The following is a 20,524-nucleotide window of genomic DNA, read 5'->3' as shown; positions in this document are numbered from 1 at the left end:
ATACATACATACAAAGTATAGTTAGTAGCACAGCTGAAATGACCCAGGTCTTTTGGACTTTTCCTACAATGCCATGTTGATACAAACCCTGTGCTTGGATAATGAAAAATCATTTATATTCTCCCTTTCTTAATGTTTAGGTTAAATTATCCAAGTCTCTCCCATATTTTATAATCTAGAACTCTTTAGCTATCCGGAATGGTTGCTGACATCTTGGGAGGAAAGAGTACTGGACCAGTATTTTCTGCCTTGTTGAGATCTGCCCTTCTAAGATTATTGGGTTTGAGCTGGGGACAAGATAGTGAAAGCCTAGGTAGCAGTGTCAGCTCCCAGTCCTCTTGCGGGGGGTTCACCTGTTTGACAAGGCTAAGACTTCTCTAGAGGCTGTGTTTGCAAAACAAGAACAAAGTCCTTGTACAGCCCATGTGTGAAATTGAGTTAACTTGCAGGGTGGGGGTGCCTATGGAGCTTAAAGGGAGGTATTACAGCCCCTCCCCCAGCCACTCTGCATGCTACCATTCAAAAGGAGTTGTGCTGACAGTTATATTGGTGGAAGCTCAGAAAGTTTCTGGTAGCCCCAGGGTTACACAAAAGCTATAGGAGCTGGGGCATTCAAGGAGGCACCATCGGTACATGATGGGGAAGTGATAAAGGTCACATGTCACAGACAGTGTAAGCTGCAAACTGAACTAGGGTTTTCTAAGCACTGCCCCATTATACCAAGATACCTAAAAGAGCCTTTGGCCAGATACAAGCCGAGCTATACCCACCATCAGGAGAGGAATATCTCTGCTTCCTTAGCAGTATTTCCACTGATGGATCCCACAATTTTTCATTTATAGCCCAACCCCTTGCTTGAGGGTCATGGAGAATCAGAAGATAAATGGTCCTTTTCAATTTTTAATTTCCAATGTCAGACACTAGAATCATTCCTGGTTTAAAGCAGTATGTGCTTCAGTTCTCTGGTGCATAGTCCTAGCAAAAGTCTCTTGTTTATTTCTGGGCACTTATCTAATTTGGAGTCTTGGGCTTCTAAGTCAAAATAACTTTTTCCAAGAAATAATAAAACATAATTAAGAAGTGATTATAAAATGTTGCTCCATCTTATTTTCCACATTTTTGAAGGCTTATCAGTTTACAAAGAGAATATCACTTCTTCATTTGAGTAACTCCTTCATTTCTTTAAGTAGCCATGACTTTACCTGGGCACAAGGGTGGTCAAGATAAATAGGCAAACATTTCACTGGTTCTCTTTTCTTGCTTGCAGTTAATTCCACAAAATTTGTGTGCCTTCTAGTCTAAGTCACAAAAGGCAAAACTTTCTTACTATTTAATCCATGATATCTGCCATATTAATGGTGGAAGTACAGCCAAGGAGAAAGAAAGGGATCATTCAGGAGATAAAGCTGTCTGGTCATGGTCTTGTTTTTCTTTTGTTTATTCATTTAGTAAATATTTATTGAATATCAACCAGCTGAACAAGCACTATATGATAGTGCTATAAATGGAAAGAGAAAAAGGAAAGAAAGAAGAGGAAAAAAGAAAGAGAAAAGGAAAGAAAGAAAGAAAAGAAAAGAAAAAAAGAGAAAGAAAAGGAAGAGAGAGAGAAACGAAAAGAAAAGGAGGGCAGTGAAGAGAGAGAGAAATTCAGACACAATTTCTGTCTTTCAGGAAATTGCAGTCACACTCAAGAGATAATGTAGGTGCTGGGGATTTAGCTCAGCGGTGCTGCCACTTCCTCACAAACACAAGATCCTGAGTTTGATCCCCAGTATGAAAAAGAGAGAGAGATAAAGTAGGTAAGGGCCATGCAACTGATCCAAATGGAAAGCTCTTGGAACCTAGGTTTGAAGCTAAGAGGAGGTTTCATAAAATAATTTGTGTAGGCTTCAAATGCTGGGAGAAACTTGTATGTAAATGAAATTTGTGAACTAGATCAACAGGAAAAGACTGGAGAGAAAGTAGAAGAGCAACCACAGATGTTTAACAACAAACAAACAATTTAAAATTGGCAAATAAGTCATCACATCATCACAACTGTGCTTTGGCTAGTAAAAGCCACTTATAAAGCATTTAGGGAGTTGGGGTTGGTTAGGTTGGCTAGTCTGAAGGCTACTGGTACATCCCCAACAAAAGAGACTGAACAAAGAGGGTGGCAGTAGAAAGACAACACCAAGTCTTCAGAACACAGGTAGACACTTGGAGGTATTGTGTATCATTTAGCAATGACATATGAATAAGGTCAAATGAGATGTTGGGGAGTATGCATCTGAAGCCAAAAAGGAAAGGGTTAAACTACAAAAATTATCAAAGATCTTGTGTTAAAAGAAGGAAAGTGAGCTGTGAACAGTTCTATGCCATGGAACATTAAAATATGAGGAATGAACAGAAGCAAAAGATAAGCCAGGGCTGATTTGAAAAGTTAGAGCTGGCAGTAGAAAACCCAGTATATCCCATGTAAGACAGACCTCGGAACCAGGGTCTGGAAACAAGTGAAGAAAGTACCAAGGAAAGAAGATGGTGGGCCAGCTTGGTGTAGACCTGGGCTGTGTTAGTCTGGGAGGCCTTTGCCTTCAGGAGAGAAGTTCCAAGAAGCAGTAAGCAGAAGCCAGCCAACAGGGGTCAGGAATGGGCAAGGACAGTCATGGGTCAGAAAAATGCACTTTTGAGGAACTGGTAAGAGAAGGAGACATGAAGGAGAGTTAGGAAAGAAATTAGAAGTGGAATTTCTGTTGCTAGTGAGATTCAAACATGTTCTTTCAGCAGGGAGACACCACAGTCCCAGGCCAGCTCTGGCAGTTCCCAGCCTCACAGGCCTCCGTGTGGGGTTTACTCACTCCCCTCAGTGGTGCAAGGCGGAGCTCAGTGTACTTGACCATTCATCCCCCAAAGTCACAAATTGCCATCCTGCTGAGACTGACATTTAGGAAAGGCTCATGTTCACTGGCTGGGGCTGCTCCACAGCCAGAGGCATTACTGTTTCCAGATTCCAGAGAAGGGTCAGACAGAGAGAGAGCAGAAGCTGGTAAGGATAGTGGGCCTTCGAGGAAGGGTTCTCTCACCCAACATCAGCCCCTCACCCTTTTAAAGTCACCCTAAAATAGGAACTGGCAAATACCACTCTACCCTGAGCTGCAAGAGACCACAGTCCTGTGTGGTTAAGGGTACCACCCTCAGCACCAAGACTGGGTTTCCAGCCACCCTCGCAGCTTGGTGTGGGTGACCAGCGAGTTATGGCCAGTTAATGGGGTGTTCCTGTGTGGACTTCGCCGGGGAGGATCTTTTGTCCTCCTCATGCCCAGAACTCAAACAAGAAAGCTAAGATCCAGCAGCCACCATCAGCAGTGGGTTAATACTGAGATAGAAGACACATATAGGAAATTATGTTATGAAGTTGCAGTTCACTTCTCCCAGAACTTTGTGGAAACCTTCTGTTTCTAGTATACAGATTGTATCCTTCCAGCCTTGTTTTTGTCTTTGTTTTGTCTTGTTGGGTTTTTGACAGAAAAAAAAAATTAAACATCTTGCCTAAGCTGGTATTACATTGGGTATTCTGTTATAGGAAGCCAAGTGTAATCTTTCTTGTGGAAAATATTAATAAAAGTTTACACATTACCAGGACAAAATGTCATTCCAGGCTCTCTGCGCTGTGTGACAGAATCACCAAGACCCAGCTTCTAGATCTTCCTCTGAGCAACTCCCAGGCACAACCCACAGACAAAACGAAGAGCCAGGCCCACTGATAGTATAATCACTGATAGTCCCATGGAATTCAGTCTCTGTGGTGTATCTTAAATTGCCATTCAAAAATAAGGCACTCATGTAATACAAGGGAATTGTGATAAAATTACATGTGACAATTCCTATTTGGGTTGATAGAGCTCTTTCTTTAAAAAGGCCAATTTTCCTCTGTTCTTCTAGAATTAAAATTTTTACTATTCATTTGTTCCCAGATGAATTTTCAAGTTGATGAAATAAATCATGGAGATTTACCACTTGGGACTTTACAAAAAAAGCTTAAGTTTTAAATGGCATGTTTCTTTTTTGGAATGGAAAGATTTTTATGTAAAAACCTTTGTAGCTTGGTGTGCATTGAAATTCTATTATTTTTCACTGGTGTGCTTCACACTGGAGGCTCGGTGCATCCACAGATTCTGCCCCAGTGAACTGAGATGAAAAGGAAAGAGGCAGTGATGATTCTGTCTTTACTCCTATATCACTGACCCCTGCAGAGCCATTCCTCCAAAGTTGAGGCACAGGATCCTCACAGCCACTTGGGTCCAACCTACTTGTTTAGCTTTTTTTTTTTTTTTTTAACAAACCTTCTTCTCTATCACTAGCCGCTTGCATGCCCTTCCACAGATTCTGCCCCAGTGAACTGATGTGAAAAGGAAAGAGGCAGTGATGATTCTGTCTTTACTCCTATATCACTGACCCCTGCAGAGCCATTCCTCCAAAGTTGAGGCACAGGATCCTCACAGCCACTTGGGTCCAACCTACTTGTTTAGCTTTTTTTTTTTTTTTTAACAAAACTTCTTCTCTATCACTAGCTGCTCTTGCATGGCCTGTGTTTATGGCTAACTCCCAACCACCATGTGACCACCATGAGGGCAGGGGCCGCATGTGACAGTCCTCTTGATGATCATGGTAATCAACAGTGTCAGCCATGAAATACGAGGTAGGTCTGCCCCATCCCCTCACAAGTATGGCACAAAGACAGACCAGAAAGTGGGCTCTAACCCTCCTGTCTAGTTTCTCTGGAAATTTTGGGGGGCACTGAACCCACATCTGAACAGCTGATACTGCTTATTCAGCCAGTGGGGATGCTCACTTCAGGTCTTTTAAAAGGTGAGCCTGGCATTGTCTTTGAAGTCGCTTTTACTATCCCAGTCTCGGCTTTATTGTAATCTTTTCCATGGTGACATGATTTTGTCTTTGTCTGTTTCCCTTTCTGCTTCCCCTGTTCTTCCATCTGACCTACATCTCTGTTTAAGAGATTAAGTCCTCTGCTCAAGATTAGGTTTCTGTTGCCCACTTCTTGGGCACATTGGCTTCCTCAGGGGAATGCTAAACAGGCTGAAACACTTGACTGATACTCTTTGTAAAATGAAAAACTATGAAGATAAACAGTCCTCTCCATTCAGAGAAAGCTGTGATTAAGTTTTATTCATAAGTGTAAAGTATGATCAAAACCTACTGTGAATGTTTAAATTTTTTTTAATTACTATAGTCGATAATAAATTGCCATGACTCCTCCTCAAAATACTCTCCCTTGCTTCAAACACATTTATCCCATCATGCCCGCTGCTTTCTGAAGCAGTTCTGGAGTCCTCTTTCATGCCTTCAATCGTGCTGTCATGGCTGCCTTGATGTCCTGAGAGGATTCAAAACATTTATTTCTCATGGTCATTTTGAGCTGAAGGAAGTAGAAGTCACAAAGAGCCAGATCTGATAAATAAGGTGGATGAGGATATACCTAATGCTTTGTTTGACAGAAATTACCGGAAAGGATTCTAATCAATTCAGGACATCTAGATAGCCATGAAAAGACACAAAAGAGAGCTTCCAGAACTGCTTCAGAAAGTGGCAAGAATGATGGGTAACTGTGAGGCAAGGGGAGTATTCAAGGGGGGTTTATGACGATGTTTATTTTTCTGTAATAATTTTTAATTTTAAAACTCACCGTACTTTTTGGTCACACCTAGTATATTTCTTCAAATATCTAGAAGCCGTCACAAGATTTTCTCCTAACTGGTACTAGCCAAAATGATTCTATTCTCCATACTGAATAATGAATTTACATCCATTGTTATGCAGATTATCATACCATTATAATAAATAGATTGTAGGAAATATTGCTAAAAGCTTTCATTGAGTTTGTAAGAAAAATTTTTTTTTAATATGGTCACAAAATTTTTTTTTTTTACTCTTGTCAGCAGCTTTATTTTGTTTTTTGGTTTTTGTGGGGGTTTGGGTTTTTTGTTTGTTTGTTTGGGGGAGGTTGTGTTGTTGTTGTTGTTGTTGTAATAGGATCTCGCTTTTTTAGTACAGGCTGGCCTTGAACTCATTATGTAGCCCAGGCTGGCCACAAACCTCAAACTCACACAGATCCTCTTTACACTGCCTCTGGAGAAGTGCTGGGATTATAGGCATAAGCTACCACACCCAGGTCTGTCAGCAACTTTAGAGGCAAGCAGAGGTCAAAAAACATTGTTTCTTTAGGTTGAAAATGTGCAAAAAATCAGATTTTTACTCCCCCCACTCATTTCAGCCTTTCATAGGATGAACATGTGTGAAATACTATGGGTATTTTCCTGACTGGTATTTAAATTCTCATTTTATATATATTTGAAGGTTGAGGCTCTACTTTAAGGTATTTACCCAAGGCTACCCAGATTGTAAATTATTGAGCCAAGTTGTGAACTCATATGTTACACACAAAAATCTGTATCTCTAACTACAAGTTAAATCAAAGCTGCAAAATTAAAGCAGCACTAAATCGCCTGGCCCACTGTAAGGAAAAGAATGAGCTGAGAGTCACTGGACTCAGAAAATCGAAGCCCAGGGCCTGCTGCCACCATGCCAGGGAAGCTTTGAACTTAATGCCGCTGACAGCTTCTCACCTGTCCGTTTTACCACCACACTGGGGCTGTTCCATAAATGAAAGTAAAAAAGAATCTGCACTGCAACCTTGTAAACAGGAAGCCTCAGAGAACTTTTACCTCCTCACTAACATCTCACTGCTACCCACTGTGAGGTCCAGATGGCCACTTGAGGACAGCAGAGGCTCAGGGGCAGCAAGAAGCAGAGCAGAGGCTGCAGATGAAAGAGCCAATTCTCCATTCTTCTGTGAGTCCCCAGAGATGAACACTGTGACCTTGTTCCCAGTCTCTGAGTTTCACGCCAGCTGTCCTCTCCCTCCCCCTCCAAGAACACTCCACCCCCAGGACTTGCCCCTGGAAATGGATCCCGCTGTGTGGGAGAGAGAATTGGAGATTATTTGCTGGAGGTGCAAAAAAAATAGGCATACATCTCCAGCTTTTATAAACGTACTGTTGTTTTACAAACTAGACAGAGGAGTTTTATTATTAATATAGTAAACTATAATTTGATAGTTGGTTTTTTTTCCTCATTATTAACCACACAGTTACAATAAGCATGTTTTTAACTCACTAAATAGAATCCTGGCATCCTGTAGGTCAGCATGAAACAGGTTTCTGAGGCCCTTGAGGTATTGTGCAGATAAGGTTTCTGGTTCAGAAGGTGCCCAGTGCCAGACTTGCTATTCAGAGCACTTTGTTGGGGACAATCCCCCATTTCAGATGAGATCCGAAACAAAGCCTAATCATTTCTGATCCTTATAACTTTATCGCCCTAAGGGAAGGTTTAAGGATTCTTGGTCAAATTTTGACTCAGACAGTCTACTGAGGAATATTCTTAGGGCTTAACCTACTTAATTCCTCTCAGAGTTCCACTGGAAAGTGACAGGCTCCCAGAGGCTCTGTTCCTCCTACTGCTGGTCACAGAAGCTGCTGCTGCTCTGTCCTCTGAGGGCCCTGTGGCCACCAGTCAGTTAGGTAATTGCTCTTGCTCATTTCTGAAAATGGCCAATCACAAAATTAGCTGATGAATGAAAGTTACTGGAGAAATTCCTAACACTTTTAAATCTCTGCTTAAATCCATAATTTGTTCTACTTTAGTTCCCCATGAAAACACAAAGTAAGAATGGTTTCTGGAGGGTTCTTCTGTCCACAGAGTGAGTCCAAACAAGATTATCAGTGATATCATTGTCTTCTCCATAGTGCCAATCTTACCACAAGTTTCTTTGTTGCCCCTGAAGCAATTCTGATAGTCATCTGCCCAGAAAGAGAGTATATTTAATACAATATCTACTTTTAGCATAGGCCTCTTTTATATTTAACAGATTTCATGAGAAAGAATTTCAAAGTATTTAATTAGCAAAATAAAGTTTACCATTTAAATATTGACACAGATATGAAATAGTAATTCCTTATGTAAATGTAGATCTTTGGTTTATATTATCTCATTTAAACTTCACCAGTGACCTTAAGATGTAAATAGTTCTCTATTTTATAGACAAGGAAACTGAAATTGATAAATATAAATTGACTTGCTCAAAGCCACAGAGGCTGTAACTGACAGAGCCCAGTCTTATCTGAGGGTTTTGACTCAAGTCCAAAACACTGTGCTGAGCACTAGAGTGGAAAACAGAGTGCTGTGAGACCCAAAATGGGAAGTTCTGCTGATCCTGCACAGATAAGGAAGCTTCATGGAAGAAACAGGGCTTGGAGAATGGATAGGATGAATAGTGTGCAAGATGCAGCCAGGAAACCATGTGGCTGACCCATACTGCATTTCCAACAAGTGTTTGTTGAACAAGTGAAAAATGAATGGATGAGTATGGAGGTCATCTGAGATCAGGAAAGCCTGACCTGAGGAAGTAGAAGGCAGACATTCCCCGGGTGTGTACGGGAGACAGTGAGAATGGGACACACTGGCCCTAGGAGAATATCCATCTGGACAAGCAGACTGGGCTGGACCTAGACTCACTCTGGTCCACAAGTCAGGCTGCAGGCACCAAAGGCCAGGCTCAAGAGAGTTGTCTTTGCCTTCCAGATGAGGCCAGGGCTTCGCTACTACTGACCAAGGAATTTTTTCTTGAAGATGAGAATTTAAAAAAAAGAAAAAATGTGGCACCCTGTGAGATAGGATTTGAGCAAGCCAGGGTTTTAAGAAGATAAATGGAATAATATGGAGGGTGTTCGATGATCCTGATTCTAAGAACCTTGCCTCACAGGAGAAAGCAAATGGGAAATAAAGAAAAAGAAAGGGGGGGAGGAGGGAAGGAAGGAGAGTGAAAGAGGAAAGGAGGAAGAAAGAAAGAGAGATGAAGAGGGAGTAGAAGGAGGAAGGGGAGGGAAAGAACAAACAACAAAGACAAGAAAAAGAAGAAATGAAGGGGGCAAAGAGAGGGAAGAAAAGAAGGAAGACAGAAAGGTGTAGGGGGACTTTTAAAACTTCTTACCCTTGATTTGTGTCCAAAGACATTTATTACTGGTCACTCCGTTCACTGAGGTCTTTAAACTAATCAGCAGGTTTCCCAAGGAGTTTCAAATGTTTCCTTACAAGAATAATTAAATGAAATAATTTCTTGTGTCTAAAATGATCAAACATATGTCTCTTAAATTAGGAAAATACAGGTTTATAATAAAGACTACCCATAATGAAACTGTATGTCCTTTGTTGGCTTGATTATAAAATGTTTTCCTTTTGCATTCTTAATTCAAAGCAATAAAGTGCTGATTTGATTGAAAAGAAAATATGGAAAAAATCCCTGTGCTGTAGGAAGCTTGTAGCTGTAATGGGTGTGTTACTTACGAGAACAGTATTTTGGCTGCATTGGAGCACATTGAAAGGAATTAGATTTAGCTTTGCCAAAATTTCTCTGTGAAAGAGTCTACTATAACAGAGTTTTATTATATTCTTATTGAGCCACAGCCAGTTGAAAGTAGAATTTCCTCACCATCCTTTTAAATTAGCCTTAAACTGCAGACAAAAGGCAAAAATCAATGTGCAAATTTAGCTCCCTGCGTTTTAGTTCCATAAGAAATTTACCTTGCTGCTAATATGCGAGACTCACAGATGATAGGACATAGAGAAATTGAAAGTTTCAAAGTAGCATTTCTTATTGAATTTAAGCCTATTTAAGTGTCCACTAAGTCCTGTATATAAAGTATTTTATTCAATGCCACAGTTTACAGTATGTAGACCTCTGTGGGCCTCAGTGTTTACTCCATATAACTGTCCCCAAAACAGTTGATGTGGCTTTGACAAATTAGAGTGAAATTTTGAGTATCAAATGATAATAAAGATTGTTAGAAAGAATAGTACTTGACTAATGATACAATCTGTTTAAATATTATATTTCATTAAGATTTGCAAAGAATTTTGAATGTATAAACGAGAAGAAGCACACGCACATACACACACTCACACACACACACACACACATACACACACAAATACTATTCCCATTGGCTACCCCAGGTTTAATGCCATTAATTGCTCTGAGTGGTACAGATGCTCTGAATTCCTAAACTCTTAGGAAAAAAAACAACTCAGAGTTCCTAAAAACTACTCATCTCTTTGAAAAGAGTGCACTCAGAAGCTCACATTGCTCACTGTCCCACCTACTGCCGGAGACGGTGAACAAGACAAAGTGAACATATGAAGAAAAGCAGGTAAAGGTGACCACAGAGAGAGAGAGAGAGAGAGAGAGAGAGAGAGAACTGATCAGTCTTATGAAAGTGCATCCTGCAGCTCCACAAACAAGACCAGCATAAGGGAAAGGTAACAAGAGGACATTTTGGCTGCACTTGGAGACCTAGCAGAAAAACAAAAATGGGACCAACAGTGGAAATGAGGCTACATCATGGAAGACTTGCTTTGTTTTCATGGCATGATATCTCCAAGGCCAGGAAGACTAAGGCCAGAAAGTCAATGCAATTAGCCCAGACCAAAAAAGTGATTAATGTAGCATGCCAGGGTCTATACCTCAGAAGCAAACAGAACTGTCTCTTTGCCAATGAAGTAAGGCTCTTCACCACCCATCAGGCAGCTGGGTGCCTGGCACAGGAAGGAGAAGGATAAAAAACATAGGGAGCCCTGCTCCAAGAGTTGTCACAATTGATTTTTGCTGGAAAAAAGTAAGTGAAAACAATTAGCCAGAATAGGCTTGGATTGTAATAGAAAATGAAACTGAAAAAGAAAGATCAGGGGGCCCTGTTATAAAACAATCCACATAATTCCCATAGCATGGATCCATCTCACCCTGTGATTGTGCAGCACTGACCTAGGGCTCAGCCTGAGTGGAGTACAAGGGCAGTTCCATGTTGTCATGGGAAACCTGGACCTTGCAAACCCTCGGGGATTAATGACACCAAATGTCACTTCTTTCACAATCACATTTCACTGCAGCAATACTAGCCAATTTTTAGGAAAATATTAGATGAGTACAGAATTTCTTAAGGAAAAGGACACATTGAGAGTCTACAATCTAAGCCAGTGGCTTAGTTCCAATCTAGTACTAATACTTGATAAGATACTAAAGAAATAACTAGATCATCATTTCAGTACTGCACAAAATTCTAAGCAACCAACTCAGCTTAGTTGCGCATGGAATGGAAATGAACCTCACAGCCACCAAGTCAGAGGGCAAAACTAACTATTCTTTAATTTTACATATCTTGACTTAATTTCCTGGTGCTGAGCCGCCAGACTACCTATAACTGGGTCTGGTCAGGATGCCTCTTGGCCAATTTGAGTGGAGAATTTACTTGCATTTGGCTTTAAAGTTCTTCCCGATGTTTCCTTCCTGACCACAATCCCATGTGTCTCACAAAGCACCCCTCACTCCCAACCAGCAGGAGGCAAGTCACCCCCCACTTCCAGCCCTGCATATTCAGAGTGCACACAGGACTTCCTGCAGTGGAAACAGCTTTTCTCTGGCACTCCCTCGGCTGCCCAGTGCCTGCACCCCTGGGGCACACACCCGACAATGTTCAGAACATTCATGACTGGTCTCCTAACCTAGAGTTCACTGTGCTCCCCTTTCTGTGGCAGGCCTTCTGATCTCTCCACTTCAACTCCGAATGGAACCCCAGGGATGATTCTGACACAGCCCACCCGCACAGGCTGCAAACATCTGTAGAGCTGCAGGTCCAACAGCAAGTAGAAGCCAATATTCAAACTGTCTGTACTCTCAGCTTCCTCTCAAATTGCTGAGGGGATTCTCCAGTATTCTCCTCTTCCCCTACACACACACACACACACACACACACACACACACCTCTCTCCTCAGTGTGCACCTGGCCTGGGGGAGGAGCAGTTTCATCTGTCTGGGCCCCTGTCAAATCCCTACCATTTTATATCCTAAGAATTTGGGATGTTGATTCCATTGGCCCATTTATGCCACCCCCACCCGGACACATCATGCATGTCTCAGGGCTCAGTGGAGATAGCTGTGTGCAGGGGCACATTGCGGACCATGCTGCAAGTAACCCCTCCCGAAGCCCCACCTCATAGACAATGTTCATTTGTACCAATTTAATTTGCTATAACTCAGCTCAGCAAATATTTATCAAACACCACTCTGTTCCCCACCTCTACCGTGATTCATCCTCCATGGTTTATCAAATCTCTGCTCTTCCTCCTCAAAACACTTTTCTCTGGGAAGGAACCACAGAATACTAGGCAGTTAGTCAAGCATCTCCTTCCATAACTGTTGCATCACTGCACACAACCTGTATTGCTGCACCTGGCACATGCCATCATATGGCTATCAAACACCCAACCTCCATTATTGCCTGAAAAGCACCATGGGAGGGGTTCTCTTCCTCTCATCTTCACATTTCTAGAGCCTATTTCAGGCCTCTCACACCATAGATACTTGTTGAAATGCCCACTCTTCAATAAGGTAGGAAATAAATAATGAATGAGTGAAGGCCTTACAGGGATTGTGTCTCTTTAAAAGACAATTTACAATACCATCTTTATTCTTAATTATCACCTTTCAGTTAAATTGATGGTATATACACTTAGAAGAATATCTGTTCCTAAATAAAATTATGTAATACTTGGCTGGGGATTTAGCTCAATGGCACTGTGCCTGCTTCACAAGCACAAGGTCCTCAATTCAATCCCATGTACAAAGAAAAAAAAAATGTGATCTGTTCAAATAGAGTCCCAAAGTACAGTGCTGGCTTGTATTATACACTGGGGAAACAGGAGCTCTAAATATACCATTTTCTATATACTAAAAACTCTCTCAAGCAATCACTTTCTTTGACTTATATATAGTAGGCATTTTAACAAATATTTCATCAGTATTGAAGTGATATGTGACTGCATAAATTGTTTTGATGACAGTTGATGCCCAAAACCTATGCCTGCCTGATCAAAATGATTGATTACTAACTCTAAATCAAGAGTACACCTAAAGCTATAGAATAAAACCCAAGATACTGTCTTGGAGGTGATCTTGTTAATATATAAAGTTGATGCCATTTGTGAGTCTACTTTTTCCTTTGTACGAGCCAGGCCACTGCTATTCACATCTGAAGGCTCCTCCCCTGGAAACTGGAGTCATAGGAAGGGATTGACTTCAGTACAAAGTTCCTCTCCCGGTTAAAAATGTGAGGAGACTTTGGTCCTATATTTCTAAAGCTCAGTTTAGCCATTTTCTTTAAGTGGCCTCTCTCATGCTTTGTCTAGTTTCATTTCTGTTATGTCATCTATACCAAAATTCTCTTAGTGCTTGCAATTGCAATCTAGTTGCGTCTAGCTTTGTACACGTGTTGTTGCTGTACTGTGTCTGGGATCTGAAAAATGGCCATCATTGTCCATACAGATACCACTCGGTGATGTGAAATGATTGCCTTACATAGAGCAAGCAGGGGCTTAGGAGCTTTCCAAATGCTATTTATTCATTTGTATTTACTGAGAATGATTAAGGAATATATGCTAGAACCTGAAAACCATCTTTACATTTTTCTTGTAAGCAACCCATGTATTTTTCACTTGCAAAAGTAGACACCCTTTTAGCCTAACAAGACATGAGAGAATAATCATAAAAAATGTCAAAGATGAGGGTGAAGGGAGGGCAGGGACAAGGGGAAAAAATGAGAACCAAGACCTGTCATGTAAAGGTACAAGATCCTAATAATGAATGTAACTGTACTGTATACCTAAAATGTACCAATAAACACAATGAGAAAAAAAATGCCAAAGATGATTCAGGCATAGGAAAATAGAATAATATTCAGAAAAAATTTACTAAAACAAATTCAAGTGAAGATTTATAATTCACGTACAAAGCTCCTTTGTACGATCAAAGGAGGCATCATCCATGCCGCTAAGTTCCATGTCTAACATAACTTTATTGGAGAGGAATCAGGCATGAGATGAGCTGATATGAGGTTTGCTCACAAATGCATAATAGATGCAATGACTAATTCTCAATTTAAGCAGTGCAATTCTATAAGTGGACATTTGGCCAGTTTGTTAGCACTGTGGTTTAAGAATCTCTGATAGAACAATAGAGAAAAGAGAATTATCTATCACCACTTCTTGGGTGTTTATTACACAGCATAATAAAGAAAAATAGAAGTAAACTAGATGTTTCATGCCCTGCTCATTTATTAGCCAGTGCCTTTAAAAGCTGAATGTCATTGCCAACTATTCTTGTGGCAAATGTTTCCTTTGGCGTTTAATTTACAGATCGATAGTCTCTCTCATGCACCCTTTTACATGAAAGAGCACCACATTCTACCCACTTTCTATTAAGAAATTTTACACCATACCCCTGAACAAGTTACCTCCATTTGGGTTTTGTTGGAGAGACACAAGTGAGTTTTGTGAAAGTGTTTACACAGCCCTCAACCTTCAGCTTCAATAGACAGTCAGCTACTCCCAGTGCCATGAGCCCAGTGCCCATGACTGACAAGGGCCTGCATTCACTGTCCCTGTTTATGTAAATGCTGACGTACTGATCACCCCAGGACATGCTGTTTGCTGCTTCTCAATTCATGCTGTCATGGTCAGGCTCCCAAGTGATCTGTCACTTATTTTTTTAGGTTATATTTGATAATGCTACAAAGTGGCATAATTCATCTATATGAAGTAGAATTAACAATACAAAAATAAGAAAGATTCCAAGTAGACAATGTCAATGCAGTAGAAGAAAGTGGGCTTCTAATGTAGGTCTTAATAATGCAACAGGGTCCAGCACATTATATTGATGTCCTCTTCCAAATAATTGGCAAATGAGGAAAACCAGTTCATGGCCATCCTACCAGAAAGTTCTTAATCTATGAGACTTATCAGCAATGACTCATTAGTAGCTGATTAAGAGCAGGAAACTTACCTAAATATAATATAAATAGAATTTCAAAGGAAGGAATAAACATTAAACCTGAAGTCCTCAAACACCTCCATGTATGACTGTTCTTTTTTTTTTCTTTTTATTGAGTTTATTGGTACAATCTAGGTCTACAGTACAGTTACATTCATTATTGGAATCCTGTACCTTTACATGACAGATCTTGGTTCTCATTTTTTCCCCTTGTACCTGCCCTCCCTTCACCCTCTCCTCCCCTCCCCATCTACAAACACTTTATTTCCATTTTTTCATTTTCTCGTATTTTTTTCCTCTCCCTTATTATCTTTCCCCCACCCTCCCCACTTTGCCTACACCTTTAGCCCTTTACTTCCTATTTCACATTATTAATTATCTCATTAGGGTCTTGTGTACTATTATAGTTTTTCACACCAGAGAAACTATTCAGTATTTACACATGTGTGGCTTATTTATTTCACTTAAGAGTATATCCTTGAGTTCTAAATTATAACTGTTCTTTATAAGCAGGAGCCATAAGGTTGAGCTCATGCAGCAACACCATGCCTTGAACCAAATCCTTGAAAGGAAGGTTTCTACAGTGAAAGCACAAGTTAGGGGACAATTGGGCTGTTTCCAAGGTTTGTACTGGATATGAGTGCTTGGACAGACCCTGCAGGAAGGACTCAGGATCTTCAGCAAGGGGCAATGCACTGAAGTGACTCTGAAGGTGAGAGGTCTGTCCAGAAATTATCTGAAGGGCCCACCAAACAGCCCAGGGGACTTTAAAGAACATGCTTGCTTATGAAATTCAGATTTCTTTTTCATAGAAGGTGAAAATGATCTGTTCTCTATTTTCCTTCTAAGTGGACATCAAAGGTCAAAAATATATGTGACAATCTAAGTTAATGAGAACAATTGAATCCCTCAGTTTAGAACTTTAGTAAAATTTGTTGTATAGCCCAGAACTAGAACTGGGCAAAAGAGCAGCATTCTTTCTCTTATGCTAAAATGTTCTGTCAGCCTACCCCAAAGATATCATCAAAACCAACTTAATCTACTTTCACTGATTATTGCTGTTTTATTCTGTCTTTTGTTAATTGCGGACACATCAGTACCTTCAAGGATGTTTCTCTAGTGCTCCTGGGATGCTTTCACACACAAACTGTCCCATACCATCTCTCAGGAACAGCCCCATCCAAAAGCCCCCACTTGGCACTTATCACATTTCAAATTCAAAATATTATTTACATATCGTCACCTCAATGGTTTGGAAAAAATGCTACTCTGCTTCAAGTCAGAAAATTGATTATTAATTAACCCTTAGTGCAAAGGGCAAGCGACCTGTATAAAATACCTGGTAGACACTAGTATTTCAAAATTGAAAAAAAAAAAAATACCCCACCGATCCTCCAGCCAAATGCCCTTCCAGGCTCCGAATCAAACTTCTCACCTTGACATCAAATCTCTATGTCATCTGACCTCACAGTTTCCCTCCCTGCCGTGGTGCCCTCATCCGACCTTGTATCCGCTCCTCTGGACTTCTGCTTCTCTCTACATTAGTTTGATGTGGGCCACTTTCTCCACCATCATCTGCAGGTTTCACTGCCCCTCTGTGGCCTGAACTCTCCTCTCTATAGTGAAGGCACTCATGTAGGTCATTTGTAAGGCTTCTCCACCGTCGAGGGTTTTATGGATCCATCTAGAAGAACATCTCATTCTCTCTGTGTCTCCCATTCCTCTCAGATGGGCATTTTGGGCTATTTAATCTAGATGACTTATCTGTGGATTCAGTATCTTTGCTCCTACTGTCCATCTCCCACCTCCAGCAGCAAAATCCTTTCACCTCAAAGTTGTTCAAGATTTTCTAATTCTGTGACATTTCCATCCATCTCTTTTCCTGCAAACTAATAAAATTATCAGTAATCATCTCCTATGGTAAGAAGCACAGTCTGCCTTGCATGTATAAACACATACTAGCACAATACATGTTCATCAAGTCTAAACTGAGCTCCAAATGAATATACATGCTGTATCTTACTCCCTCAAGGTAGATTGTGAGCTTCCTGAGGACTCTCTTCTCTTTCCCTCTCCCTCCCTCTGTTTCTCTCTCCTTCCCTGATGCCAGGGCAGGACTGCCTTCAGCAAGTGAGCACTGGGGAATTGTTGAATTGATTTCAATTAATTCCGTATTTAACTGAATCAAGCAGAGGATGTCACAAGCTTGCATTTATAACTAAAGAGAGCACAATTGTGCAGCTGTCCAGAGTCTCTGGGGGATGAGGGGAATAAAATGAGGAGAATCCTCAGAAGCCAGCTGACTGCTGGTCAAACCAGGTGCAAGTTGGGAAAAAATTCTATAGTGAATGAAGGAAAATAAGATGCACAGGGGGAAAGAATACCGACATTCTTGCAAAGGAACCTTAAAGTATTATTTTTACAAAGAATACAAGGATCATTTCAGTTCCCTTGTTGACTCATTTGTATGTTCTTCCTACAGATACATTCAGAAAAAGACCTATTGTTTGTTTTTCTGCATGCCGACACAGTATCCTTTGTCTATAACTGTAATCATAGCACACATAGCTGGAAATGTAGGCTCGGGGACAAGCTGTATCTCCCCCTCTAGGAATTTAGACAGAAAATACTGTGTTCTTTATCTCTTATCACAGCTCTTTTGTCAAACATTTTATGATTTCTTCCCCCAGACAAATTTGTAGTTTGTTATCAACTATAAAAATGTCCGTTGCCTTGGTTTGAAACATTTAAACTTTGAGACGGATGTCTCAAGATATGTGTGAATTGAGGCGCCTCTTTCATTTGAAATACAATTTTTACTATAGTATACAAAGCTAGTTTTTTCCAGCATGTATATTCATTTGGAGCTCAATTTAGACTTGATGAAAGTATATTTTGTTAGTATGAGTTTATACATGCTGGGTCGTTATGCCTCCTTGCCCCCAGAGCAGCAGAGGGAAGCATTTGTGAGGCACTGGACAGGTGCAGACATCTGTAACTCTCTATAGTGTAGCTGTCACCAGATCAGCATAGAAAACACTGGACACTCTTCTGCACTCCTGGGATCACCATTTTTCCAAGTGCCCAAGACTTATTATTCTGTAATTCATAAATCTGACCCTAAAGCCTGTAGGAGATAAAAAGTCTTAAAAAAAACACTTAATAAATAGTAACTGGGTTTCCTGATTTAAAAATTGTAAGATGCCTGATACATTTAAAGCTCTTAATCAAAATGAATATTTATAACAAAAAATATAAAATAAATATCAAACGTTGGCATGCAACTTCAATGAATTTTTAGAGTATTCATTTTATATTGGTGAAAGTCTATAAAAAGTTTTAATTGGACACTATATTTTTATAAATATAATTTATAGAAGCATAATTTGTGTTTTAATCATTTTCATGAGAATTTTATTAGATTGGAGGGTTGGTGAAAGTATCAGACTTCTAAATGCTTAGAGGGAAAAATTTTAGCTTTGCTTTAAATTTGTTTTCAAAGGCTGATTTAAACCTTCTGGGGTAACCTGTAAAGAGTTAGGGTTAGAATTAGTAACTTTACCATCACTCACCTTAGGTTCCTTTAATTATCTCATCAAGTGTGGAAAGCCATTGAGAAGACAGATTTTTCCAGGGGCTGAAACAGGTAGTTTTGAAGAGGAATCTAGAGATTGTGTGGGAAACTTGGACAGCCTGTGCCCTTCCTAGATACCTGGGAGTTTAGCTGAGGAATCAAAGTGTTGTTTAAACTTCATATTACTTAATATGATGACTTTTTTCAATGATCAGTTTTAAATTTTTATATTCAAAGTTGAAAACTGCATAAGCTTGTCATAATTTAAAAGTATTGTTAAAAGAATTGCAAATAAAAATGAATTTTAAATGTAGTACAGGGGTAGGGATTTGGCTCAGTGATTCTGCTGCCTGCCTCACAAGCACAGGGCCCGAGTTCAATCCCCGGTACCCGCTGCAAAAAATGTAGTACATATTTTAAGCATGTTGAAAAAGTATGGAATCAGAGACTTATCAAATCTATGTTGGATTGTGAGATTATTTCTTAATATGAATTGGGCTTAACAACAAATAAGGCCATATGATAGAGATTTGGCATGTAAGTTACACATCCCCTTGCAATGCAGGGACCCAGCTATCCTTTCTCTGGAAGAGAGTTCACAGTATCCCTGTGACCTGGGTCTTTACTTTTGATCTCCCAGAACTTAGTTTCAATCCTTTTGTTCTTCACTCCCCTTTCCCTCTTATTCCCTTTCTCTCCCTTCTTCCTTTCTCCTTTCATATGTTTGTGTCTGAAATTTTAAAATTTCCATCTGTGTGTCTTTCCCAAAGCAGAAAGTTCTCAGGCACCTCAAGGGTTATTCCTGGATGCTCAGAGCTATGTGCTTTCTTCCTGTGAAGCAAAAAGCAGATTAGACCAGCATCCAGGGGTTACAAACTCCGGTTGCTCTAGTGCCATGCTTATTCTACTGCAGAGGATAGCTTTTGCTTTTTTAGGAAGTAGCTGCTTCTCTCACCCAAATAGCCTATTTGTGAAGACATCGGTGTCCAAGTATTTGGCGCTACTAAAATTAGTCCTAAACGCTAGATGTGCTGGCCTCTTGGCTGGTAGGAATTAGCCTGACTGCCGAGACTCAGACACACTCAATTTTGCTTTCAGTGTCCTCGGAGTCCTTTCTTCTGCTTCCTCCCATCTATCAATTCCTTCCCCGTCCTTCCTCTCCTTTCTGCACTCTGTCTTTCTTGGTCATCAGTAAAGTTGCAGACATTAGACTTTTGGGCCCTTTCCAATTGATTCCTCTCAAAATTGATTTCCACAGGTTGCAGTACAAGATTCCCACTGCTCTCTTGCCTCCTGGGATTCGTCCTCTTCAGCTTGAACTTAGTTTGGAGTTGACTTCCAGAGGGGTCCACTTTGGGTGACCCTGAATTCTAACTGTGACCAGAACAAAATGATGCTCTCCAAGAGACCAATTGAGCAGGTTTTCGTTCATTCACAACAGAAAGAGAATTTGGGGATGTGCTGGTCCTCTCAGCCCCAAAGAGATAATTAGCATTGGATTGTTTCCCTATTTCATTATAATAAACTACCAAATATGTTGGCTAAGTATTTATTTCTTTAGTAATTCTATGAACCCCAATCTAATCTTGGGGGGACTGAATCCAAAAAAATAAAAAAGAATGTTGCTAAAGAAAAATGTAATGAAATATACCACTCTGAGCATGTTGCCAGGACTATTTGATCTTGAAATTTATGAATTCACATATCCAAGAGGCAGAGCATTGAACTGCCACCTCCCCTGTAATTTCCACATGTTCTCATAACTCAGCGATTTCAAATCTGTGTAACTTCCTTTTCCAGCCACAAAAGATTTCCCCACATTTCCTGGAAATATATTCTGTGATTTGTAACCTCCATGGTCAAGGACAATTACTTTCAGAGATGCTTTGCCCTCAGACTCCCCGAGGTCTGCTCTCCCTCTCCTCTGCTTCCTCCCTCCCCACCTTACAAGGTTTTTTCTCTACATCCAGAAATGGAAACTCTGTGCCTGAAAAATCCCTATTTGCCTTCCCTACCAC

The 20,524-nt window shown here is 40.4% G+C and overlaps 1 protein-coding gene and 1 long non-coding RNA gene across 6 annotated transcripts in view; one reads left to right on the top strand and one right to left on the bottom strand.

Moving 5' to 3' along the window:
* The window catches only part of LOC117286014, a 44,246-nt gene extending 27,427 nt beyond the window's left edge, over positions 1-16,819 (bottom strand). The window contains exon 1 of the long non-coding RNA XR_004517140.1: positions 16,368-16,819. This is a non-coding gene — a long non-coding RNA (uncharacterized LOC117286014). The remainder of the gene's footprint in view (positions 1-16,367) is intronic.
* Positions 1-20,524, top strand: part of Pacrg (parkin coregulated) — a 543,806-nt gene that overhangs the window by 408,052 nt on the left and 115,230 nt on the right. The window contains exon 5 of one of the 5 annotated variants that reach the window (XM_010605901.2): positions 11,644-12,456. The exons of 3 other annotated variants lie outside the window; for them this stretch is intronic. In XM_010605901.2, the coding sequence (XP_010604203.1) occupies positions 11,644-11,690 (47 nt within the window). In that variant the 3' untranslated portion in view covers positions 11,691-12,456. Of the gene's footprint in view, positions 1-4,550; positions 4,658-11,643; positions 12,457-20,524 lie in introns of those variants that run through there. One more of the 5 variants, XM_033763335.1, reaches the window with a different exon arrangement.

The sequence above is a fragment of the Fukomys damarensis genome, unplaced genomic scaffold (genome assembly GCF_012274545.1).
Source record: "Fukomys damarensis isolate Sample0158 unplaced genomic scaffold, DMR_v1.0_HiC HiC_scaffold_14, whole genome shotgun sequence".
Taxonomy (NCBI): Eukaryota; Metazoa; Chordata; class Mammalia; order Rodentia; family Bathyergidae; genus Fukomys; species Fukomys damarensis.
The sequence above is the reverse complement of the archived record's forward strand: the minus strand, read 5'-3'. Positions and strand labels throughout refer to the sequence as shown.